General features: G+C 36.3%; 1 protein-coding gene across 1 annotated transcript in view; it reads right to left on the bottom strand.

Annotated features, from left to right (window-relative positions):
- Positions 1-380: 380 nt before the first annotated feature.
- LOC149229441 (DnaJ/Hsp40 cysteine-rich domain superfamily protein) overlaps positions 381-27,621 on the bottom strand; it is a 94,647-nt gene continuing 67,406 nt past the window's right edge. The window contains exons 4-5 of the mRNA XM_089378643.1: positions 16,584-16,680; positions 381-697 (exon numbers count right to left, since the gene is read on the bottom strand). Coding sequence (XP_089234769.1) covers positions 619-697; positions 16,584-16,680 — 176 coding nt within the window. The 3' untranslated portion in view covers positions 381-618. The remainder of the gene's footprint in view (positions 698-16,583; positions 16,681-27,621) is intronic.

The following is a 27,621-nucleotide window of genomic DNA, read 5'->3' as shown; positions in this document are numbered from 1 at the left end:
AAATATTAATAAATACATTTAAAATAATAATACACCAAACTAAGTATATTACAAGCTTCCACCTTATACAACAAACTAAGTATATTACAAGTTTCCACCTTATACGCAGTTTTGACGTCTCCAATATTTGTTAGTTAAAAATTTACGATAATATAATGTGGTAAGTTGGTAACATCTGATAATTTCATGTGCTTTCCTCCTTACTTGTCACCTTAGACACGCTCAAAGTCTTTTCAAACGCATTCATAGTAGTTTGTGAAAATTCAACAAAGCCAAAGCTAAATATGAATCGAAACAAAATAATAAAGGCCTAGCCCTAAGGATTTTGATTGCTTCGACTTTCTAATAAATTTCCAAATTCTGAAAAAATAACTATCAAATAAGATGTAAGATGTAACATGATTAGATTGCACAGTCACAACTACTTATAGCTTACATTTGATCTTCATACCATACTGGCATTCAATTTTTACGAGGTTTTAAATATTCTACCGCCGTCATTTTTTTGTTATTGTTTGAATATCTAAATAATGAAATAATGTGAAAACTAAATCTGTACATCTTGCAAAAAGAAAGCTCGAAATAAGCATCACTTCCCAACATTAAAAGAGAACATTTTTAGGAATCTGGCGTGGTCATGAACCCTCCAATAAAGCCTGCACCATTACAATTTCCACACAACATCTCCCTTTTACCTCTACACATCAAAATCTATGTTAGAAAATAATATATAGCATATACACAGGTTACAGCATCAGAAGTTAAAAAGTGAAAATGCATCAAAGGGGATAGTTTTCTAAAATCCGTGACACCAACCATGCTGGCAAAGACAAAGCACAACTTTGGTTATCAGCACCATCTTGTAGTGAAAACCTTACAAACCTCGCTGTTGAGTTCATAATAAATCATCACAAATGTAATAATAGACACCGTACCACATGCCAATATGACCTACATTTTTGTTCTATGTAAGCTTGACCTAGAACACGCTTGGAAATGAATTAATCCATCCTTGCAAGAATGATCATACAAACTCTAAGAAGTGCACACAATTGCATACATACGACGGTCAAATTGCATACATTCTCTACACCTAGGAGCTAGGTCAACAGACACGGGGACACAGGACATGCAAATTCGAGTGTTGAACATGGGGCACATAGACCCCCCGACCAAGACACGTAGGACACGTTATATATTATATTAAAACACACACACACATGCACACATATAAAATTAACATTGAATAGATATTTCATGTTACACAAATTATCATGATGATACAAATTTAGAGATACATCTAGATTCTACATTGTAAATTTGTAACATTATGCATACAAATACAATCGTGACAAATTCATCAATGATCCAATACAAGAAAGACAAGAAATTAACAATAAACTGCAGTTTTCTCATTAAGTCATCAAAATCAAAATGTGTTAGAGTCTTGAGGACTCCTGACTAGGAATGCCAATGGCAAATAGAAATAGCAAATACAAAACAACTACAAGGTAGTAGGTAGCTCATCAATCATCATCATCAAAATCAGCATCACTGTCACGGTCACCATTGCTCTCCTCTGCATCCTCCTCCTCTATATCCAATGTAATCTCTGCATCTGCTAGTGTGTAGGATGACCCCTCAAGAGTATCACCATCATCAAAAATGGCAGGCTCTAGCACTCGCTCATTAAGATCCAAGTTGGCCAATGCCAACTCAACACTATTGTCCAAACCCATATCATCAGGAAACACATCATGCATCTTTGTCTTCCCCTTCAACCACTCCTCCCTCTACTTGTAAATATGACGAAGGTTGGTGTGCACATACACCATTGTCTTTGCCCTAGACTGCTCAAGCCTTCTCTTCTTCAAACTATACAAATTCCTATATGTGCTCCAATTCCTCTCGCAAGAAGAGGATGAAAGCAAAATGCACTTACCGGTTGCTTGAATCACCTCCAAAACGTTCATAAACCCTTTGCTACTTGCTCCTACACACCCACAGCAAGAGAAACACATTACAATGAAGAGAAAGCGGCCCAAATCGAGCTTTTTAAAAAGTTGCGCCACACTTTTCGAGAGGGACACATGTCCCAAAATCATGACACGTTGCTCGAGCGAAACAGATTCGCTAGGTCCACGAATCCCTCGTGTTCGGACACGCTCAACCCACAAATCGGACATGTGTCCCTAGAGAATCGTGTTTGACACGCAAGATTCAGAACACGAGCCAGGAGAGGACAAATCCGATTACTTAGCCTAGGAGAAATAGAAGTAGCGTCTATGGAAAATCTCTCAAGTGGGGGGCAAGGAGACTTTCTCATTAAGAAATGTTTTAGTTTTGATTTGCATATCCAACATAATGTAATTCGTCTAGCGATCCAAAACTAGCAATTGTAAGCTCCACTGGGATGTTGTCAAAGTACGCCAAAATTAAGTGATGTTGAATCAATCTTGAGAAAATAGTTAAGAATGTGTGCTTCCTCACAAGAGGTCACAGGTTCAAATCTAAAGGGGGATAGAGTATATACACCTCCATAGAATTGTTGTGCAGAGGCAACTCCCTTGTCCCTCAAATAAGGGGGTCTTATACACCAATTTGGTGTTTAGCTTGGCTATGACCGTAAAATTAGATTATTATTATTATTATTATTATTATGACAACCAACTTATAAATAAAAAAATATGCTCTCTTTTTCTTTTCCACTCTTTAGCTTTAAGTGGCCTCTTCAACACGAGTTCTAAAAGAATACAAACGCCCTAGAGCAATATGTTGCACTATGATTTAGCTATGGTACTCACTTTAACCATAAAGTTAATTTGTAATATTTATTCAGTTTGAATGTTTATATCTCATTTAGTCTTTTATGCTTTTAATAAGCTTTCACTTCATAAACATGGTAAATAACTTTGCAATATGTTTAGGTTACAAGGATGTTCTCTTTGCCTTCATGACAATTATGACCTTGGAAATGCTATTAGGATCTAGCTATTTATATGACAAGTGGAATACCAAATAGGATTTAAACATGATTTGAGATATAAACCATATCAAATAGTTTGTATGATCATTAATCTCAATTCACCATATTATCTTTGTGTCTCTTGCTCAAATCAGCATATTATATGTATATGCCACTATTGCAATGATATTCACTTGGAATGTAACCAGGTTATTTTGCATCTAGCAAACTACACTAGTTTAATTATTTTACCAACTTCACAATCAAATATTCCTCCTACAAAATGTATTGAACATCTTCCTTATTCACCATCTTAATTATCAACAACCATTAAATAGGTCATTGCTGACATGATATTGCAGCAACTCCTCATAAAGACCACACAAGGATGCACCCAAAAACACTACAATATAATTTTGTGAGATATTATCTATTACCATAACTTATTGACCAACCAATTGGTAAGTTCCAAAGCCAACAATGTTCATGCCCAAATGCTATATATATTTTGTCAATTAGTAGCAACCCACTTTTCATCTAACTTGAATATTCTCATCAAGTTGAGGTCTTCCTTACAAGATGGAAGGAATTGTTGGGAAATTCACAGTGGCAGCGTCTTATATCAATTTTCTGTAACCTTAATATTTGCTTGTGAACTTAGTTATTCTTCTTAGGTTCTTTAGTTAGATATTTTCATCAAACAAATATCAAGAACGAAACAGTAATACTAGAGGACTCAAAAATTAGGCTCTCAACCAAAGCAAAACCCCTCCAAGGGGAAAACCTGGAAAACACTTCTCTTCTTATAAAATTTGCTTCAAATGAGACACAAAGACCTAGATCAAGTCCTCCAAGTACCAAGTCAGCCCTTCCAGCAAGTCCTTCCTTGATCTTGCTCCAACTAGCTTCAAAACTGCAATTTCAACCTGCCAGCTTCAATACTGCAACTTCGACCCTGCAGCAGTTGCACAAAAACCCCAAGACAGCTCTTCCTGCAATCTTTCTTTGAGAAGAACAAGTCTTCCCAAGGTCAACAAGGTCCAAACAAAATACTCGCTCTTCCTACTACCTAATGTTGCACCTGCAACTCGAATCTGCGATTTCGGCCCTTTTAGGAAGCTGCAGAAACCCTAGATTCCGCACGTGTGAGAGAGATGGAGCCCAAAAACAAAAATTCCACTTCCTTCTTGGATTCTTCTTGCCTTCTAGACCTTCGCTCTTCCTTTATCCAACTTCCCAACTACAAATCAAATTCTTCCTTGAGAGACCGAACTTCTTGATGAGTGAGTGACAAATGAGGTCAAACTGCTCCTTTATATAGCCTTTCCAAGGGGTCGAATTCCCTCCTTTAGGCCGACTTGAAGTTGTTAGGGCCAACTTGTACTTTTGGAGTTTCCAGGACTTTCTAGACTCAAAAAAAAAACTAATTACATTTTGTCTGGAAGGGTCTTATAAACATGATGTTGACTCCTTTGACTCATGACAATAAATCCTAAGACCTAACAAACCCTAGAAGAATGAAAAACATGTTTATACCTAGAAGACCATCAAAAATGAGCATTAAACTCATGCTTTAATGATAATAACTTTTTTATTTTCTTCTTTTGTTTGTTACATAGGATACATATTGAAATGAGTACAACAACAATTATGAAGACCAAAACTAGTTACATTTTGAACAGGAACAAATCCCAAGTTATCACATCGTGAAAAGTACTCCCTACTTCTCAATTTCACAAGTTGATCACAATTGAATTTGTTAGAATATGACACAATTAATTAAAAAAAAATGTAAAATCCATAACTTACTTAGGTAAATATTTGGTGGTTTGCCTAATGGTGATGGTTTACAAAACCAATAGTAGTTCACATAACGAATGTAACAATGCCAAATAGTTATATCAAGGCAGCCCGAGAGATGGGTGGCGTGACCAAAAGTGGGTATCCCTAGGAAAACTTTTCCTCCTAATCATCTTCTTCCAACTAGCAGCCTGAAGCCCCTGATAGCCACCTTGTAGTCGATGTGATGTGCCACTTTATCTCTACCACCTGCATCAGTTGTATGTTTCTTTGCCCATTTGTCAAGAGTACATGTTAGAAGGTGGGAAATCTGATACAAAAGGTATGTTATTCACTGTGCTATCAGGTGCTTATGCTCTAAGGCACATGGTTTGGGTTCGAGTTCGGGTTCGGCAATGATTAGGTTTGGTTCGTGTTCGAATTTTTTGATGAGGTTCAGATGAGGTTTGCCATTAGGTTCGTCTATATATATTTTCTATATATATATATATACTAAGTTTAAAATGAAATATAGGATAAAATAGTAAGATATCAACATCAATTAACATAAAAAATGTTATCACGGACATGGAAATAGCAAGGATAGATTACAAGCTTGAGTTGTGACATGCGGTTATAAGTTTTGATCTATGGACTTGGTCAATGGCTATGAGATTCGCCGAACCTCAAAAAAATTTTAAGGTTTGCCAAAATTCGAACTTCAAGGTTGAAGTTCGACGAACCTTGTGACATAGCTTATGCTCGTTTTTTATTTGGGCATTTGGCATGGATTATTGGGTGACTTGCAAGAAGGAAGGGTCTTGACCGTGGTTCTGTTGAAAATTTTGGCAACTCAGAGATGAATTTATAAAAATAAAAAGACCAAAAATAGAAAGTTTAAAAATAGAATTTCTAAAAATACAAAGTCTAAAAAATACAAAGTCTTAAATATGACTTTCCAAAAATAGTAAATCACCTTGCATCAATTGGTAATCAAGTATTGTTGATGGGAAAATCCCTTTTGATCATCAATCAATCCTAATAGTTCAATTTCGACTTAATCATCAATATTATCAATTTATGATTAATATTATTATTATTATTATTATTATTATGATACTATTATATTAATATTAAAATAAAAATTTAATTATTGAATTGAGGCTTTTGTGATCCATAATAGTTGTAAGAAAAACTTCGACATAAATCACATGTAGAAAGAAACTTGTCCTGACGATGAACCACACTGGTTGGTTCGAAATGCATCGACAAAGGTCTTTCTACATGTGATTTATGCCGAAGTTCTTCTTACAAATAAAAATTCAAGTCACTCAATCATGGCTCTCAATAATGTTCTCTTACACTCTCATTATTGGCATGGCATATTCCTCTTACACTCTCATTAATGCTCTTACACTCATTAAAGCATGTCATAAAATATTCTCTTATACTCTCCTACACTCAATAAAAGCATGTCATAAAATATTCCTCTTACACTCTCTTAGGCTCTCATTAAAACATATCATAAAAGATTCCTCTTACGTGGTCTTTAATGTATATGTTGCATTCTCTCCTTTAAGGCATAAGTTACTAAGACATGCATTTATCTCCTTAATGGCATGAGTTACACTTCCTAATTGGCATATGTAACTCTCCCTCAAGTCATGTGAATTACTACTCCTTTATGGCATGGATTCGTTGCTCCTCCTATATATATGTGCCTCATTCTTTCTCCCCTCACTTCTTGTGCATTGTGAAAGGAGAGTGTGAACTTGAGAAAGAGAGAGTTAGAGAGTGTAGAGAAGAATTGGGAGAGAGAGAGGAAGTCTTGAAGAGTAAGAGCAAAACTTGGTGAGCCAAGGTTGATTCAATGCTTCAGTGTTTCAGTGTTGATTTAGTTGAAAGGAAGGTTGATTCAGTGTGTGCATCTGTTGTTGCTACTAGTGATCTTCATGATACAGCTTGTTCATATTTGGGTGAACTTACTCATTCTCTTGATCTCTCATTATATGCTATGAAACCAACTCACAAAAAAAATAGAAAAGATAGATGAACGCCATAGAAATAAGCCTCTTCGAATAGGCAACCTCATTTACATTACACAAATGAACAATTCTTGGATGATACAAATGAAAAGACCTCCTTTTTATATATAGGAGTCTAAGGGGTCATAATATAATCAGAGCCAACATAACAATAATAATGTAAGGGCACAATAATAACAATAGTGGGCTTCTATGGGGCACAATAATAACAATATGGGGACTACATGGGTACAACAATATAATAAGGGGGTTGTACTAATAACAATAAGGGGTTACACTAGCAGTATAACGGCCTAACATGCCCCTCTCCTTCAAAAAGTGTTGTCCTCAACACTTGAGTAGTTCTTGATGCTTCTGTATAAAATTCTTGTCCTCCCATGTGGAATCTTCAGCGAATAAGTTCTTCCACTCGATGAGATACTCTGAAATTGATCGATTTTGTAGTTGTCGGGTTCTTGTTTCTGTGATTGCTCCAGGTTCCAATATGATTTTTCCTTCCTCTTCAAGTTATGGCAATATTGTTTGAATTGGGATCTTCTGCAACTTTTGAATGAGTGGCCATACTTCTTCGTCCTTCTTTCATTCATCCCTTGCTTCGCTTATCCAATCTGGTTGAATAATAGAAATAGCACAAAACAATGCTTCCACATCCTCATCCTTTCTTGAGAGTGCATCTGAAACAAAATTTTGCTTCCCTTTTCTATAGATGATGTCAAAGTCATAACCCAACATATTTGTGACCCATTTTTTCTGTTCTTCTAAAGATAATAGTTGTTCTAGAAAGTATTTAAGACTATCATGATCCATTTTTACCTTGAAGTGTCTTCCCCTTCGGTAAGGTCGCCATTTCTGAAGTGCATGTAGTATTGCCAACATTTCCTTCTCATAAATAGTTTTCTTGAGATGTAGCAGTAAAAATACCCAATCACCTACATCAAAACATTTTTCACTACGATGTTGATCTACCTGTTGTTTCATTCGATTTTGCACCAAAGTGGCCTTATCCTTTAAAAGTTGGAGAACTTGTTGTTGATACTCGATGTGATCTTTCACTGCTTGAACCTTTTTCTTCTTGATATGTCCTTCTATCTTGAGAGTTTGAGGAGTGGTAATTTCTTCCAATGCTTTACAAGATATGGTCGGATTCATTTTTTGATGCTCGATGTGATCTTTCACTTCTTGACATTATTCTTCTTGATATGTCCTTCTATCTTGATAGTTTGAGGAGTGGTAATTCTGACCAATGCATTACAAGATATGGTTGGGTTCATTTCTTCTTTCTTGATGTGATATTTCACTTCTTGAAGCTTTTTCTTCTTGATATGTCCTTCTATCTTGAGAGTTTGAGGAGTGGTAATTCTTGCCAATGCTTTACAAGATATGGTCGGATTCATTTCTTCGTTCTCCAGGGTTGGGTCCTCGCATATATCCTCTTCTTTTGATGTTTCTTGATCCTTTTCTTCCTCCTCTTCATACTCTATGTAAAATAATTTCTTCTCAACACACTTATGACCTTTAGTGCATTTGCTATCACAATTGTAACAAAGCCCTTTTTCTCTTTTTTCTTCCAATTGTTGTGGTGTAACCTTTGTAGGTTGTGGAAGGCTAGGAGAAACAACACTTCCATCTTTATAGTTGTGAGGGTAGAATTCCTTGTTGCCATAATTTTGCTTTCCACTTTGTAACAAAAACCTTTTTCTCTTTTTTCTTCCAATTGTTGTGGTGTTGCTCTAAAGGTGGTGTTACTCTTTGTATTCTCATAATGTGCTATAATTTCCTCCGTGAAAATTGACCACGTAACAAGTTGTTTACGAGAACAAAGCCCTTTATACCATAAAAATTGATCTTGTTCTAAATATGAAGATGCAATACATACCTTTTGTAATAGTGGTACACCATGTAGATCAAAATATTTCTCCATCTGTAGTATCCAATTTACCAGATCCTTGCCATCAAACTTCCTCATCTCACTTTTTCTTTATTTTAGGAGCTCGATCTTGAAACGACTGTAACTCTGTACTTTCGGATCTTTAAGTTCTGAAATTGCGACCTGCAGTAGCCCTCTGCGTCCTCTTTCCAATGCCACCAGTCTGATCGAATTTAGATTCTCCAAGAAAGAGTTATGCACAATCTCCCAAGATGACCTGATTATATACCTTTTCAGAAGAGTGAACTTGTATGAAGTGTCACGTGTCACTGTTTTGACCTTAGGATCTAAAAAATATACACAGGAAACTACAATCTGTCATCTTTCTGTAACTTCTTACGAAATTTCCATCTGATGCTCAAAACAAAAGTTATGACTATTTTCCCCAGGTCACCTGTTTGGAATGTAATTTGGGAGTCTGCAAAAAAGCCAGCTTCCTCAGATCATATCTCCGCAAATATAGCACGAAAAGCTCTGAAATTCGGACCTGAGGTTCAAAACAATTTCAACCCAAATGGGTTTTTATTTTAGCCTCTGAAACGTCGCAAAAAAAGTTATACCGAAAATGCCACGGTGACCTGTTTGGAGCAGCGAAATCCTAGAATCCAAAGCTCTGATACCAAATGTTATGAAACCAACTCACAAAAAGATAGATGAACGCCTTAGAAATAAGCCTCTTTGAGGGGGCAACCTCCTTTACATTACAAAAATGAACAATTCTTGGATGATACAAATGACAAAACCTCCTTTCTATATATAGGAGTCTAAGGGGTCATAATATAATCAAAGTCGACATAACAATAATAATGTAAGGGCACAATAATAACAATAGTGGGCTTCTATGGGGCACAGTAATAACAATATGGGACTACATGGGTACAACAATATAATAAAGGAGTTGTACTAATAACAATAAGGGGTTACACTAGCAGTATAGGGGCCTAACATTATACTTTGTCTCTTTGCTGAACAATTGATTTCTAATAGAAGAAGAATCTAGTTGGGTTTTCCCTTTGTGGGTTTTTTCCTGGTCATTGGACCCAAATTCTCTGTCTCATTGTATTCTTAGTTGTCTTCTATTGTGCATTTGAGTTATGTTCTATTTACAATTGCTTATCTAATATTGTAGCATAAAGAATTTTTGTAATAAGTGATTGTTACAGCATAAAATGTCGGAATTCCAACATGATATCAGAGCTTTGGTGAAGACAAACTCCATTTCCAACTCTCTTTATGTTGAAATATCTTTTGTTGTCTACTCCATTTGCAGTTCTCTTTCTACTAGAATATCTCTTGTTGTCCACTCCATTTTCAATTCTCTTTATCTTTTGTTGTCCGCTCCGTTTGCAACTCTCTTTCTGCTAAAATATCTCCTGCTATCCACTCCATTTCCAACTCTCTTTCTGCTAAAATATCTCTTGTTGTCTGCTCTCTTTCTGCTAGAATATCTCTTGTTGTTCCTTCTACTTGCTGCTCATTTTCTGCTAAATTTTTCTTCCCTTTTGCTGCGAAAATATCTCTTGCTATCATTTTCTATTTGCTGTTGGAATTTTACTGCTAAAATTTTCAAGATGTGATAGTGATTTTGTAGATAGTAATTAAAGTGTTGCATGTATTTAAAAGTTGTGGTTTTGGTACTTGTTGATGCATGCAAAAGTAAAGAGTAGTTTTACATTTGTTTATGCATGTGCAAGAAAGTGTTGTCTTGAAAAGAAGTATAATGCACAGAAGGTTATGAAAGAATAACTGATAGAAATTGAATACTAATGGGATTGGAAGAGAATGTTTCTTTCAGAGGAGTGGTGTGCTTTTTCATATAGCCGCAAACTAGAGGGAGAGGCCATATGCAAGTTAGTTTCATACCTGAAAAGCTTTTGGGCGGGAGTGCAGGAGGTGTATAGCATTATTGAACCTTTGGTAAAGGTTCTTCAATTAATTGATGGAGACAAACCCGCAATGTGCTACTTATATGAGGCCATGGATAGGGCCAAAGAATCAATTCGCAGGTACGATGATGACAAGGGGGATGAGGGGTTTGAGAAACAACAACTCATATGGGAAGTGATTGATGAGTGATGGAACAATACACTCCATCGTCCCATTCATGCTGCAGGGATCTACCTGTGTAAAAATTTCTCTATAGATCAGCTAGCTTCGATACCATGTAGAAATTTTGCAAATTCTCTACAAATCTACCTCTGAGATGTCTGTAGAAAATCTAACTGTAAATTAACCCGATAATTCAATATAACCAAAACAAAATACTATAATCTACTTCTACTATCAATTTGCTTTGCGAAAGCTTAAAGATCGAGCTGAATCAGAGTTGAACACATATAACCAGAAGAAGAATCAATGCACATGAACCACAGAAAATATTCAGGGGAAAGCCTCAGCTAAAAACCCCACTATCTGTATTATCATACAAGTTGAAAATACATCAGAATTATACAAAGCCTTAGCTCTCACAGCTAGCTAGCTCTCAGTACAATCCTCATGGATGCTCACAAGCAATCAATGCTTCTCAGAAGCCTTCTTGTCTGCCCTCCAAGCTCCTATTTCCTTGCACAGTTACTTCTGGATAATCTCCTTCACCCAGTGTAACACTGCTCTCACGCGCTGCTATAACACACTGTCAGAACTGTGCAATCCTCAAGGAACCTTGTTCCTTCTGCATGCATGAGTTTCCTTTATAGGAAACCACATGTAACTGATAGTACATTGTCCTTGACTTTAATCTCAACTGGGTCTTTCTCTGAATAGACATGCATGAGTCTCTGATGAGGGAATCTTCAGTTATATGGAATACACTAGTTGAGTGCATGCATGCATCAACTGACTAATAACTCACAAATTAGTTCCTCAAACAGTTTGAAACTAATTTAACTGGACTTAACTCAGTAAACTAAGCTAACTAATTACAACTCAAATATAAATCAATCTTATCTCCTTAATTAAGGGATAATCTCCTTAATTTAAGGGATAACTGTTGCATGACTTCAGAAAGACTTCTAACTTGAATTTCTCTAACTAATTAATCCATAATGAATTAATTAGTTATTTCCAAGCAGCTTGTGAGACTAAATTCGAATTTTAATTCAAGGAAAATTAAAATTGGAATATACTGGATTCTATTTTTATCATTTCTTGTTTTTATTTTCAACACTCCCTCTGAACAAGAAAGGAATTCAACTCGATCCCGATCGTGAACCTTTGGAATGTTATGCATGCAACACTTCTCTCTAATGTTGTTGCTCCAGCAACTCTAGGAAAAAAACATCCAACCTGAATCAGTATGATGCATCTGTCATCAAAGTCTCTGACTGCTATTGCCTCTATCAACTGAAAACTTTGTGCTTCTGCTGACTCTGCGTTTCTGCACGGTTGTCAATCCTTCTCTGCGCTCTTCAGTATCTGACTTCTCTAGTCTCTGTCACTTTGATCTCTAACTGCATCAATCCCACTGATTCCTCCCACTACTATGTACTTTGGGCTCCCGTAGCAAGGTATGATCCATGAGATAAAACCTCTCAATGGACCCTGCCCAGTTTTAACCTTCATGGGACTCTCACTTCACATCGCCCCACATCACACCTGGAGGTATGGCTGCATGTGATCCCTCTGCCCACTTCTCCAATTGTGGCTCCTCCACAATTGTCTGAGACTTCTTCTGGGACTGCATGTTGAGAGGTAATTTACTCTCCCTCTCAACCACCAAGTCTTTAACATTTGCCTTGCTCCTCAAGGCTTTGCATGCATCTTGAACCTCAAGAGCATACAAGTTCTTAACTCGTGAATCGATATGTTTCACCTATCTCGTGGTGATGTGTTTAAGGAACGCCTTTCCTTTACTGAAGACAACATCATAGCCTTTGTCCTCTAACATCACGACCAATACCAAGTTCTTCTTCAGTCCAGGCACATACTTCACATCTGTCAAGGTGATAGGAGGTCCATGCTCCCTCTGAAAAGCAACCGTGCCCACTCCTGAAACACTGTACCTTTCGTTGCCACCCGTCTCTATGCGCATCTTGAGGTCTTTCTCCTCCAAGGTACTAAATAAATTTTTATCGTCAGTCATGTGGAATGAGGCTCCACTGTCAAGATACCAACCACAACCCATCATCGATGACACCATGCATGCGATGAGAGTAAAGTCCATTTTGAACTGAAAGGCCAACGCCTCACCTTCCGATCCTTCCGAGGATCCCTTCTTGGACTTCTTCGATGGGCAATTAGTCGCATAATGACCCATCTCGTGACAATTAAAGCATCTCACTTTAGACTTGTCACCCTTCTTCCCTCCATGAGAAGAATTCAATTTGGAATGGGAATCCTTCCCCTTCCCTTTCCTTGCCTTACTTGCTAAGGCCAGATTTTCTTCATCATCATCCTTGGATGAAGAACCATCTCGTGTGCTCCTCCTGATCTCATCCTGCATGAGATCCGACCACAGTCGTTCCCAATCCGGCAGTGTCTCCCTTCCATTCACAGAGTACTGGTAGCTATTCCAGCTCTTTGGAAGGCCAAGGAGAGCGAGGCTCACCATATCATCATTGGCAGTAGTTATTCCCACACTGCTAAGCTAATCTCTGCAAGTGGTGAGCTTGTTCAGATATGTGGAAATAGTATCGCCGTTCTCCATCTTGATTCTTCGAAGCTTATCTTTAAGCGTCAATTTCCTCTGGTCACCATTGTTCCGGTAGAGGTCCTTCAATGTCTTCCACATTGAATATGGAATATCCTTCCCATGGAGACTCGAGACAATATGGTCTCGAACTCCCTCAAGGATGATCTGTCTCGCCCTTGCCATACACTTCTTCCACTTAGCCAACTCTTGTGCACTAGTTGAACTTGGCTTTGGGATTTCTTGATTAATGAAATCCTTCAAGTCGTTGTCTTCTAATACAACCTCCATGCGATCTTTCCATGCTATGTAATTCGAGTTGCCTTCCAAGGCATACTCGAGTCTCAAGCCATAGAATGCCATTAGCCAACCTTGAAGTATGATAAGAATTCGATTTGCACCTGCAACCTCGAACTTCAAACTTCGAATTCTCTTCTTCGTATACTGTTCACTACTCCGATAAACTTGGCTCTAATACCATGTAAAAATTTCTCTATAGATCAGCTAGCTCTGATACCATGTAGAGATTCTGCAAATTCTATACAAATCTACCTCTGAGATGTCTGTAGAAAATTTGACTGTAAATTAACCCGATAATGCAATATAACCAAAGCAAAATACTATAATCTACTTCTACTATCAATTTGCTTTGTGAAAGCTTAAAGATCGACCTGAATCAGAGTTGAACACATATTACCAAAAGAAGAAGAAACAATGTACAAGAAACACAGAAAATACTCAAGGGAAAGCCTCAACTAAAAACCCCACTATCTGTATCATCATACAAGGTGAAAATACATCAGAATTATACAAAGCCTTAGCTCTCACAGCTAGCCAGCTCTCAGTAATCCTCCTGGATGCTCACAGGCAATCAATGCTTTTCACAAGCCTTCTCCTCTGCCCTCCAAGCTCCTATTTCCTTGTGCAGTTACTTTTGGGATGATCTCCTTCACCCAGTGTAACACTACTCTCACACACTGCTCTAACACACTGTCAGAACTGCACAATCCTCAAGGAACCTTGTTCCTTCTGCATGCATGAGTTTCCTTTATAGGAAACTACATGCAATTGATAGTACACTGTCCTTGACTTTAATCTCAACTAGGTCTTTCTCTGAATAGACATGTATGAGTTTCTGATGAGGGAATCTTCAATTATCTGGAGTACACTAGTTGAGTGCATGCATGCATCAACTGATTGATAACTCACAATTAGTTCCTCAAATAGTTTGGAACTAATTTAACTGGACTTCACTCAGTAAACTAACTAATTACAACTCAAATATAACTCAATCTTATCTCCTTAATTAAGGGATAATATTCTTAATTTAAGGGATAATTGTTGCATGACTTCAGAAAGACTTCTAACTTGAATTTCTCCAACTAATTAATCCATAATGAATTAATTAATTATTTCCAAGTAGCTGGTGAGACTAAATTCGAATTTTAATTCACAATTTTAATTCAAGGACAAATTAAAATTGGAATACACTGGATTCTATTTTTATCATTTCTTGTTGCTATTTTCAATAACCTGAACCCCGCATTTTCTTATTCCCGAGGTTTCTTATTTGATGTTGAGGTAATGAATGGATTCTTCACTTGTGTTCAGAAGATGGTGCCATCTCCAGCAGAATGTGTAGAAATCTCCAAGGAAATGAAGATATACAGGACGGCAGGTGGCACCTTTAGCTTTGATATAGCTATCCATGATAGGAAGACTAAAATGCCAGGTAAGCTTTAATTTGTTTTAAAATTCATTGTCTCTTCAAGTTCATACCTTGCTTCAACATTCAAATTTCATTTTTTTCGTATGTTTATCTTATTTGTTGTAGATGCACGGTGGAGGAGCTACGGTGGTAGAGGACCCAATCTCCAAAGGCTTGCCATTTGAGTGCTCAGCCAAACATGTAGCTCCTCAGGATGCGAACGCAACTGGAGTGTATTTGAAAAAATACACACCAAAAAGCGCAACAAGTTAAAATATTCCAATTAATTTTTTAAATTCATTAAACAATAATTTTTTATAATTATTAATTTATTATTTATAATTTATTAATTTATGACCCTTGTACAGGTTGGAGTCCCAGCGACTTAATGACATGGTCTACGTCTATTACAATCTTCGATTGTGGGTGAGGCAACTTGAGAGGACACCTGATGTGAAAGCCATCTCATTAGATGGAATTGACACCATTGTTGCATGGAGGGTTGAGGTTGAGAGGCCTATCATGGAGTCGGCCCCTGATTGGTTAGAGCAAGATGTAGTGGAGGGTGTAGAGGAAGAGGAGGATGAGGTGACACTACCTACCCCTGTCACCAGTAGAGGACGCGGTCTACCTCCTATAGCTGCTAGTTCTTCAGCTTCTAGAGCACAGCAGAGTCCACTGCTAGCGCCACTGCCTTCTTCATCTAGAGGGAAAGTTGTTACATTTTCTCGCAAGAGGGGCAGAGGAAATCAGTAGTATTAGTTATTTGGTTCATTTCATTGTATATGACATTATGACTCATGATATGAGATACATTATTATATTTTTTGTTGATATTTTGAGGCTGAGTTGGGACTCGGGACTTAGTATTCAGTGCATGATTCACTATTATGTCTGATGTAGCACTAGACATGATATTACACATATTATATATTAGTTCTATTTTCATATTTATGTGTCAATGCATTTATTTTATGTTGTAGATGCTTTAGATATTAAAAAAGTTGAAAAAAAATGAATATTTTTGTATTTGCCTATTTTTCCCGATTTTTACGATTTTCTCTAATTTCGGACCCTCGCCGATTTAATCACGATCATGATGTCCTTAACATTGGTGCACACCCTTTCTACATGAAGGATAACCGGATATTTAACCTATGTAGCAAGGTTGTGCACATGGAAGCTATCCTACGCCCCCTCCTCCACCCCCACCAAAATACAATTGACAGAAATTCAAGACTAGATTTATCCCATCAATACTCAGCTTCCTTAAAAACCAAGCATTAACATATGTGCCTGTTGAAGCTTGAAATTCAGTTTAATTATTATTCAAAGGATACAATCATGTTTTAAGGTTAACATGTGTAGATTATAGATGCCATTGAAGCTGTATCAAAGAATGTTTCAGTTGAATATTCAACATCCCGATAACCAACAATTTATTTACACATAATATTACTCAAGCATACTTATTCATCCATAAGGTAAAAGGAGAGTAGGTACAGAGTAGTGCTGAAAAGAGATCAACTTACCTACAGAGCCAACAAGTTGCACCTGCCTTGAACTGGCCATTAAAGTGGTCTACAGAATTTACACCGCTCCCTTTGCATTGTGAACAAAGAACCATCCCTGAGCATTCAAAAGTAGCTTTTGAGTTCAACACTTTCATATGCAAGTGATAGACATGAACACAATAACAAGAGAATGAACTCTAACTGGCATTAGAATATTGCACTGGCTGAATCTTAAAAGGGTTTAACAGAAACAACTATCTGTGGAACAAAAACTTAGAGACAAAACCATTTTTCAGCCACCTAACGATTTATGCAAAGCGTTGAAAGAATACGATCATAAGTAAGTGTGTCACTGTCGATCTTTCAATCTGGATATCATTAACATCAATTAGTACATTAATTGAACATGCCATCCTACATTTTTTTAATGCCTTTGAGAAGTTCATTTTTCAGTAGAACACTGCCACTTAATACCAATGTATGCCTTCATAAAGGGTCATTATACATGAATAACAGAACAGCGGTACCTCTTACAGCTGTTTCATATGACTCTTCAGCTATGTATATGGTAAGATACTCAGCAACTTCTGATAACCCTACAAAATAATAGTTCACTTCTGCATGTAGAAAGCAGCAGTTTATGTTTTGAGACAAGCAGAAGGCTTTGCAAACATTCTGTTGTTGAGAGGCAGTACCCTGCATGGGTGATCAATCTAGCGGAGTCTAAAGATTGTCAAGTAAAGAGATATTGTTGTTGAAGAAGAAGAATGATCAAATCAAATATTGACAAGGACAAATAAGAATTACTGCTGTTTGAGACTCGAGAGGCCGTACCCAGCATGGTGTTAAGTGTAGTGAAGTCTAAAGATTGTCAAGTAAAGAGATATTGCTGTCGAAGAAAAAGGACGAACAAAACAAATACTGAGAGAGACAAATAAGAACTCCTGATATTTGCATAATGAATAACAAAAGATGATGTTCAATAACACAAGTACATGATATTTACACAAATTAAGAGGGAGGGAAAGACCAATAGTTGGGCATCTTCATTAAGTAATTATAAATAAGCGTATATTACAAAACCCTTCCCCCTTAAGAATGCTTTGACACAGACAAATAAGAACTACTGCTGTTGAGAGGCAGTACCAAGCATAGCTGTCAAATGTAGTGAAGTTTAAAGATTGTCAAATAAAGACATATTGATGTTGAAGAAAAGGATGATCAAATCAAATCCTGACAGAGACAAATAAGAACTCCTAACATTTGCATAATGACTAAGAAAAGATGATGTCCAATTACACAAGTACATAATATTTGTACAAAATAAAAGGGAGGGAAAGACAATAGTTGGGCCTCTTCATTAAGTAATCATAAATTAATGTATATCACAAAACATCCCTTTAAAAAATGTTTTTCCCACAATGCATAGGAAAACAAGGATATCTGTCAATTGGGTGTATCTTGAGACACTGAGAGGAAAGGCAGTATCCCCTTCTGGTCTTCAAATCCCAATTTGTGACATGCTTGCTCTCTTCAAGAGTCAATTGTTGACTGTTGACCTAGCTTTGAGCCCTAAGGAATCTGGTTTCCACTGGTTACCATCTTCGGAATAAAGGAGAAGTACCCAGCAAGTTCCCCCCTAATATTTACTAAATGAAAAAAAAGGAATGTAATGCTCCACACTTCCAGCATAAATATACATTGAATAATACAGAAAATTGATAATCATTGAGTAATAAAAGTAAAGGGAATTTCAGTATAAATTGCATAATTAACACGAGAAGTGAGCGGGAGGAATCTTACATAGGAGTTGAATAAACCAGCTTACTTGCAACATTGTGAACATCAAATCATCATGCTCCAATCTCAAATATTGTTGACCACAACCAACATATTGTGGACAACTCCACCCAACCATAAGTTCAGCTACACCATATCTTTCTAAAGCTGGCCACCCCCAAGCCCTCAATCAACTGCCTCTACCAATGACTAATCCTTGCTTACAGATACTTCTCCACAAAAAGGATGTCTTACATCCTTTTCCTCCCCCATTAAATCAAGTCCTTCGTCAAAAAATGGAGGAAAAAACTCCATGCATAGGATCCACTTGTCATCATGCATTTTCATTTTTATCTTTAACCAGTTTTCTTAATTTTAGTTTTTCCATAAATGTATCTTTAATTATTTTTACCTTTTTTCATTTTATTAATAAAATAGTTAATTTTGTTTATTTATTATGATCCTTCACTTTATTTAATTATTTTTATTTATTTATTATTATTATTTATTTACTAATAATATGGAGCATTACATACTCCCCCCTTCAAGGAACTTTGTCGCGAAGTTAACTTTAATCAAGTTACTTATGGCCATTCGTTTTAATTTTTTCATGTATCTTTCACATCATCGTCTACCAAACTAATATAAGGCCATCCCAAGTGACCATAACAAGGATTGAAAGTTCACATCACAACTACGGGGAAGCATGAGTACTCTCTGGTATTTTCTTCTAACTTTTAGAACCAAACTTAAAGCCTCTTGATCTATCTAGAGCACCAAGGCTCTAGACCTCATTTGCCTAACAGGCATCCAGTCCGGTACTCACATACCCCCAAGTATCTCGAAAGGCTAGCCTAAACTCCTGCCACAACTCACTAAGATGCACATCCCCAAGCATTGAAGTCCAATTCCACAACTCCATTAGGGAGAAACACTCCAACCCTTCTCTAGACTTCAGCATAATAACTCCAATATCAGGCAATTAGCACTCTCAAAATGGTCCCATGCCCCTTCAAGAATTATACAAAGTAAAAAAAACATTGACATAACTAGTTGATTGGATTTTTCCCTAACCCATAAGGTGTTATACTTATTGATATTGTCCCTCATGGGTATGGGATTCCATGAAATCATCAAATAAACCAAATTTCTCAACCCACTAATGCATTTTCTATCAATCACCACCTCACAACATACAACCAATGCATTAGTTATAATCAAAACATTGTCATCCTATATAAAACAAACCACATGCTCATTGCTAACTCTCACATGTCACCATGAGAACACTACAGAATTTTTATCACAATGTCCTAAATAGCAAGGCACCACATGCTCATGCATGCCATCACATCATGAGACACCATCATAATATTATAACATCAACATATCTTATCAAGATATAACATTACATCAACATAATAAATGGAATCACATGTTAGCATAACATCAAAAGTATGATAATCACATGTAACCCATGACCTCTCAAGGTGCTTTAACGACAATGACTCAACCAATTGAGCTAACCCTCAGTGATTATAACAAAGAGTGTCTTCATTGTGCATCCATTCACCATCACTCCAAATCCCCACGGGCTTTTACTATTATGTATTTTAAAATAAATATAAGTTTAAATATAATTTATAAAGTGTAGATTAATTATTTTTTGTTGGGTTTAGGTTTTATTAAGCCTTATGCTTAAATGAAGGGATTTAGGATGGGACTTAATGCAATACCTCAACTCTTAGAGGTTTTTGTCTTTTTTGGACATTTTTTCTAGTGAATTTTGATCGAAATTCGATAGGGATTCCTTGGAATCTTAAGTTTTACTTGTGTAATATGCATAAATCAAGAGCTCATGGGTCTTTCATGGTGCTAAATCCATTTATACATTCAATACACATTTTAAACAACTAAATTCATGATCTAGCTAAAGATTATATTGCTGGATTCCGAAAAAAAAAAAAAAAAAAAAAAAAAAAACAACAACAACAACAACATCTAAAAGTTAGACTACTCTGTCGTTGATTAAGAGGATAAAAATGTCCCATGAACCCCAATCAAGCCTCACACAATCTTAGTAAGAGCATCATATCATTCTTCCATCCAACGTTAAAGTGAACCCATATCTCACTTTAAAAAATGAAAATAGACAAGGGAAAATTCATCTCCATTTTTCTTAAAACATTTTAATATGCCATAGTTTAACTATTTTACCTTTTGGAGGTTTTTTTGACATATTTTCATGTTTAATTTGTCTCAAATTCCACAGGAATTTGTTGGAATCACAAGTTTGATATGTGAATTATGCACAATCCAAGTCCCTTGGAATTTTTTCAAGACATTGAATCCATTTATGAATTCAAAAACAAATTTTAAATAACAATATAACAAGATTTAACCAAAAACTATTTTATCAAATTCCAACCAAAAAAAACCTAAAATTAAACAATACCTTTTAAAATTACCATTTTGCAATATTAAACCAATAAAATTATTATAAAATTATCTTATTCTATATCAAATTGCATGTGCTTATGTAAATAAGTCAATGATATTTTTTGCTTCCTTAAAAAAGGAAATATATATTATATTAATTTAAATATTTAACCATTTACTCAAAAATTGATTCGATTAATTCAAAGGTTCGCATTTGTGTTCACACATAGTAAGGTCTTTTGCAATTAATGGATATGAGGTACAACTATGACATCATCAATGCAACATTAATTCTAGATATTTTTAATTATTTTCACATGGTAGGCACGGGATTGCCGAGGAGGAAATATTTTGCTAGAATAATAAATTGGATGAAGTGACTTGGTGGAGAGGTTGATTCCAAGTAAATGTTTCCCACTTTTTGACTTATTAACCACGTAAACAACAAACAACATGTGCCGCATTTTAACAAGGCATTGAATAGTGGACGTACTCTCTACTTTCCTCATTGGGTACAACACCAAACTTTCAAAACACTCACCTTATCTTTAACTTAATATCTCTTCACTACAAGAAGAAATTAATTAAAAAAATAAAAAAGTAAAATATAGCATTGATTATGGTCAAGCCTCCCTTAGTAGGTCTGATGTCATCTTTTCCAAACTGCTTTTGGCCTGTACGAACCCTAATCCCTAGCCAAGCTTCAACTTAATCCTATTTGAGGGTTTCCCTTGTTACTTTGTTGATTTAATCATTAAGGAAACCTTTTCTTCGACTTCGACATGTCTAGACACTCCTTTATCATTGCAAACTAATAAGCCCAAGCTTGTAGTAATCCTTTACGAAGTCTAGGGTTAAGCTACTTGTTCTTTTATAAAGAAGATTTGAGCCTATTTCATCTTTAAGGTATCTTTCCCTAGGCTATTCATATCACCTTGAGCCCTCTAATTAGAATATCCATTGTAGTTGAATACAGTGAAGCCTCCCTTGTGGTGAAATTCCAATAAACAACAAGAGGAAGATTGTTGAGGTGACAGTGGTAATCCTTTGTCATTGTTGCCGTAGGGTCTGGCCCTTGCCTTATGAAACTCTTCACAAGGCCTGCTAGATTTTGCGGCAACATTTTCGGCATTGTTGCCGAGGAGAAGTTGAGTTCCAACTTTCCCTATAGTTCCCAAATCTCTTCTTGTTAAGGAGCCTCTTTAGTACTTCATCCACCCCCTAACACAATGGCTAGGCCATGGCTTAGTGAAGCATTCAAACCATTGGATGTAAGTTGGTTCCCTAATGCTCCTCACAAATTGCCTGATAAGTATGAAGAATGGCTATCCAAATTCAATGGAACTGATGTTATCACAGTTGAAAAGTATTTGCATGAATTTTATTGTGTTGTGAGTGGAAAATTAATATAAGAGGAAGGCATTGTCATGATGTTGTTTGTCATCTTCTTAGAACGAAGTGCTAGGGATTGGTACTTAGATTTACTCATAAATTTTTAAAAACTGGGACCATTTCCATCAAGCATTTGACAAAACATGCGCCATTGCTAAAGAAGGCATACAACTCTTGGCTAAGTTCAAGGGATCCAAAAAGACTGAGAATGAAAGTGTTAAGAAGTTTACATAGCGGTTTGAAAAATTGCTTAATGAAGTCCCTCTCTTATATAGACCGACTGATCAAACCATCCTTGACAAATACATATAGGCCTTCCCTAGACACATGGTCTATGCATTGAAAGTTAAGGGACCTCAAACCTTAGATGAAGCCAAAAAATTAGTTGTCAAGATTGAACGCAACCTAAGCTTATCCAAGATTGATATGTGTTCATATCCAAGGGCTAAAGTTGAAGTCAAGTCAAAGCCAAGTGCCCAAATTGACTCCACCCTACAAGATTTTCTCAAAAGTAGGATCCCGACGAAATTACCCTCCTAAGCCATAATTTAATAATGAGAGGCCTCCTAAGAGAAACCCTTACAATAGCAAGAATACCTCACAACAGAGTGTGCCTAATACACTTGCCCCAACTAATGTAGTTGGCCAAGAAGGGTTTTCTTGGTGTCAAACATGTAATCAGTTCCATAGTCAAGAGGAGTGCCCTTATAACTAAGAGGAAGAAGAGGAAAGCCCAAAGCACTTAACTATGATCAATGATCATGCTCCTTTTACTGCCTTGCTTAATGAATCATTCCCCTATCTCAACAACAACATGAAGGGACCAGGGAAGAACTTGGTAATGATCATGATGAGCCTGTTGCACACTTTTTGTCAAAGTTCCAAGGAAGCAGACATGCCAAAAATTTTTCAGAGGATCGGATCATCTTTCAACAGTTTATTGGGTCACTATAAACCCATTCTACAAATTTTTAATGTAAATGTTGTTATTAAGACCATGAATGTATGTAACAACCTAAGTAAGCCTATTATTTTGGCAATAATTTCATCCTAAGAGGTTTTTCATCTCACTAACTCATTTGTGTTTCTAAACACAGATGGTCGGCAAAGTTTTTCCCTCCAACCTCACCCCAAAGCTAATGTGGAATTTTTCATCAAAGTCTTAGGTGAGTCCTAGTGTTCTAGTCGAGTCTTATGTAAAAGTGATTTGGGAATATTTTAAGCTAATTGACTAAATTATTTTATTACAAATCACTTGGTCTACTAGATCATATTGTATCGCAAAATTGGGTATGTATTTTGAGGGTCTAAGCCAAATGGTTATTCCCCTTTTGAGGATTGAATTGTAAAAATCTTATGTAAAAAATATTTTAGTGTATGGTCCCTCATACTTAGACACCATGGCTAAAATATTAAAGGGTGGAAAAATATTTAATCCCCTCAAATGTCAATTAATTAAATTTTCTGGCAAAAATAAATTAAAATCCTAAGCCAGAAATTTAATTAATTAGAGTCAAAATTAAAATGTCTAGAGAAACTAAATTCTCCAAGTGGAAAAAATAGTGGGTCTCAAAGGAATTAATTTTTGGAGGTCCTCCACCAAGGGAATATTGGAAATTTCAAGAAAAATTGGATCCTTGGACCTTGGTGGTTAACTCAAAGTCAATTTTTGAAGAAATTAGCTCAAAATTAATTAAATTGGACCCTTGGACCTTGGTGGTTAACTCAAAGTCAATTTTTGAAGAAATTAGCTCAAAATAATTAATTTTGAGCTAAATAAAAAAAGAATTTAATGAGAAATTCGAAAATTCCTCAAAATAAATATTTTCAACCACTAAGATTAAAAGATCATCAAGGATTTATCAACGGCCAAGATTATTTTGACAAAGATCAAGCCAACTAGCCGTTGTTTTTCCACTTGAAGGATTTATCTATATATAGAGAGTCAATTGTATGTCCAATCCATCTGATATCTGGCTAAGAAATTGTCGTTGAAGCATTGATGTAACACTATTGTCCTGCTAGGAACATTTATTTGAATCATAATAAAGACTTTGGGGTGCAATTCAAGGTCTTCAATGTTCGTTGATTTGTGGTATGTGCTGGGTACGAGCTTTCATATATGGTGCTGATTAATGCTAAAATTTGTTTTTCATTAGATGGAGATAAAGTCATTCTATTGATAGATTTTGGGTTTATCTTAGATGATTTGATTCGCCATACTGTTTAACAATTTTTCTTGAGAAATATATATAGTGTTTGCAAGTTCCCCAGTCCTTGGTCTCCAAGTTCACAAACTGTGGGCATGGATCGACTTTGTTTGGATTCCAAATATTTATGTGGTTGATTTAAATTTCGGTAAGGCTATAGTGTGCATTAATTTTCTAAAGTGTTTTTAGCCATTTATCAAAGAAAAACTCCATAAAATTTATTTCAAAACCCTTGTACATTTGTAAATTTTGTGAATAGATTTGTAAAATAATTTTGTATATTATTTTTGCTAATTAGGGTTTTGGAATTTTAGCTTTTTTGTATATATTGGGGTTTTGGGCATTTGTAAATCTATTTGTGCAGGTGAGATCAAGTGAAGGAAGCTGGAATAGAGCTAGATCTAGGCCCTTGAAGATAAGAGCTAGTCTCTAATAAATGTTGCAAGACTAGCCATTGAAGAAATTAAGCAAAATTGCAAATCTGAAAGAATAAAAATTTTCTGAAGTTCGGGTTTCAAGTTTTACGCTTCTTGGGCCCAGATGCGACTTCTCCAAGGCCAGCGTCCTCCTCCTCTTACCCTATGCCATCCCTTTCAACCTTTGTATCATCATTTTTGGGCTCTTTAGGGAAGGTCGTACCCTCTAGGGGCCTCGGCCTATCCTTTTAGGCCCTTCGTTAGGGTTTCAAGACTTTTTTAAGGTTGGTCGCGGGCCTAGAAGGCCTCCGCCCCCTTTCTTACCCTAACGGCTAGTCGTGGGCTTTTCAAGCCCGAGTTTTCCTCCAACCCCAGCGTCAAGCCCTTTAGGGATTTTTTTTCTCTTTTGCCTTTCGCTTTTCCTTCCTTGGCCTCTTTTGTCCTATTTTCAGCCTTCTTTGGCCTCTCTTCCTCAATCGTTGTCTTTCTTAAGCCTTTTCCCAAGACCTCTTCTAGCCCTAGTTTGACCCTCAGGCATTTCTGAAATTTTCAAGGCTGAATAATTGGTGGGTTTTACAAAATTTTCGACTCAAAAGGTTTGATTTGTGGGTGCCAACTTCATTGCAAAATTTTGGCAAGTTTGGGCAAAGTGATCTTCAAGGCCTTGGGCATAGGGTTTGGTCTCTAAACACTAATTTTTTCATTGTTTTGCTACTGCTGTAATTTTTATTTTACAATAGTGATATAAGTGCCCTAAAAATACATCTAATTGGTCAAAATAATTCATAAATTGCAAAATATTAATTTTCCTAAATTTTGGCCACTTGGGCATTTGATCATCTAGCCTAGATCTGATTTTTTGCTTGCTGAAAATCACTGCATAACTGAATAATCAGATCTGGATTTCTCTTAATAACACACCTTAAAGGGCTCAAAAATTAAATTTTTCAGTTTTGGCAAATATTTCCAAGTTTTGGGCTAGATTTGACACTTGTTGTGGCATAGAACTCATTGATTTTCAAATCTACTTACTGTTGTAATAAGTTAAATCAGATCTGATATAAGTCTGAATATTGCATCTTAAAGTGGGCTAAAACTCATAATTTACGTTAGAAAAGTGTTGGGCATCTCATTGATCATCTATGGCTATCATAAGCTTGTTGTCTCTTGAATCTAAATTGATTTTCTTACTATTGTCACAAGACTAATAAGCGCTGAAAATTCTGAAGTAAAACTGTTGATTTTGATCTAACATTCGCTTGTCTTAAGATCTAATAATTGTCAAAGTCTACACCTAAAACACTCACACATCCGGATCTTGTTGAAGTTACTTTTTGGCGTCTTGTGGATTTGATATTGGCATCATCACTGGCATTTACTTGATTGAAATATTTTTAAAGATCTCTAATTGTGGCATTGTCTTTAATAATCTTGCAATTGATATCTTGATTGAGTGTGAGTTAAGTTATTACGGGATTTGCATACATCCCGTAGTCATTAGAACTTTGTAATTATCTTCGGTATCTATTTCACACTTAAGTATTTGGCACCTTCTTGCTTGGTTAAGATTGTCTTTCATTTATTGTTAAGTACTATTGTCATAAAGAATAATCATAACTTGAAGTACTTAAACATTTAAAACAATCTTAAGCTAAGAACATCACTCATCCATCTTGCATTTCATTCTAAGAGTAGTTGCAATTAACAACTTACCTCCAAGCATAAGATTGATTGATAGACTCCTAAGACAATCCTTTCTCACTCAGCTTGAGAGATCCAACCCTTATTAGTGGTTAACAGAATGACCTTGCAGTCGTCAGAGCCACAGTTTCTGCAACGCCAGAGGCACTGGGTGGTTGGAACACAGGGGGAGGTATCATTAATTAGGCCACTCCCTGCTTCTCATTGGCTTCCATCTCACAACCTACTCTAAACACTGTTTCTCAAGAGTCAAAACAGATAATGGAAAGGTTCCATATAGACTAGGCATATAATCTAAAGACTAAAATTAACCAAGATCTTTGCATCACACTTAGATCTTAGGAGGGAGTCGCATCTCATATAGGTTAATTAATCATATAAGCAGCGGTTGTCCATTCGGTTACTTGGTCATAGTTTATAATAAACAAGAACTTTTGACTCCATAAGGCACTGGTCTCAATTCTAAATCTAATCGAATCCTTAATCTTGCTAAATTCTATCAAGTAGCTAGGCCACTCAACTGTGTCTCCCGAGCAAGTTGGTTCCCAATTTGTTTTCCATCATCTCATTTCCATAGGGACTACCCCCCCCATAACCTGTTGTTGGGAGACAGCTAGAACGGAGTGGGCGAGGATCAAAGTAACAGCGCCCACCTTGATTCGTTGTCACGATGCCTGTACAATCCGAGCGACAACATAGCCAATTAATGTTGTTGAAGAAAGAGGTAGGTTTAAAGGGTGGCATTACTCTAGGAAGAATAGTGAGCTAGATCACCCTCAAGCAAGTAGCAACAATAGCAATATCCCTCAAAAGTGTGTCAGGCCACCTATACCCCATAAGAACATCCCAAAGCCCAATACATCTAACACCAACAACAAAGTCTCTTTGAATATAGACTTAGGAATTGTTTTGCAGAAAGTAAATGTGCTAGTACCACACCTAGAGTTGGCTAAACTTGAACCCCAAAGGCAGCAAGTTACAAAGATCCTAAACCTTGAGAAAGAGTCAGAGGACCCTCCTATAATACTACAAAATATGTATAATGATCGAAGAAGTGGAGGGCTTACACCATTCCTATTATCCTTAGTAGCAAATAATCTAATATTGCATAATTGTATG

This window comes from Pinus tabuliformis, chromosome J, assembly GCF_031772625.1.
Source record: "Pinus tabuliformis cultivar Carrire ecotype Pingquan chromosome J, CPIR1, whole genome shotgun sequence".
In the NCBI taxonomy this organism is placed as follows: domain Eukaryota; kingdom Viridiplantae; phylum Streptophyta; class Pinopsida; order Pinales; family Pinaceae; genus Pinus; species Pinus tabuliformis.
Note: the sequence above shows the minus strand (reverse complement) of the source record. Positions and strands in the feature narration are given on the sequence as shown.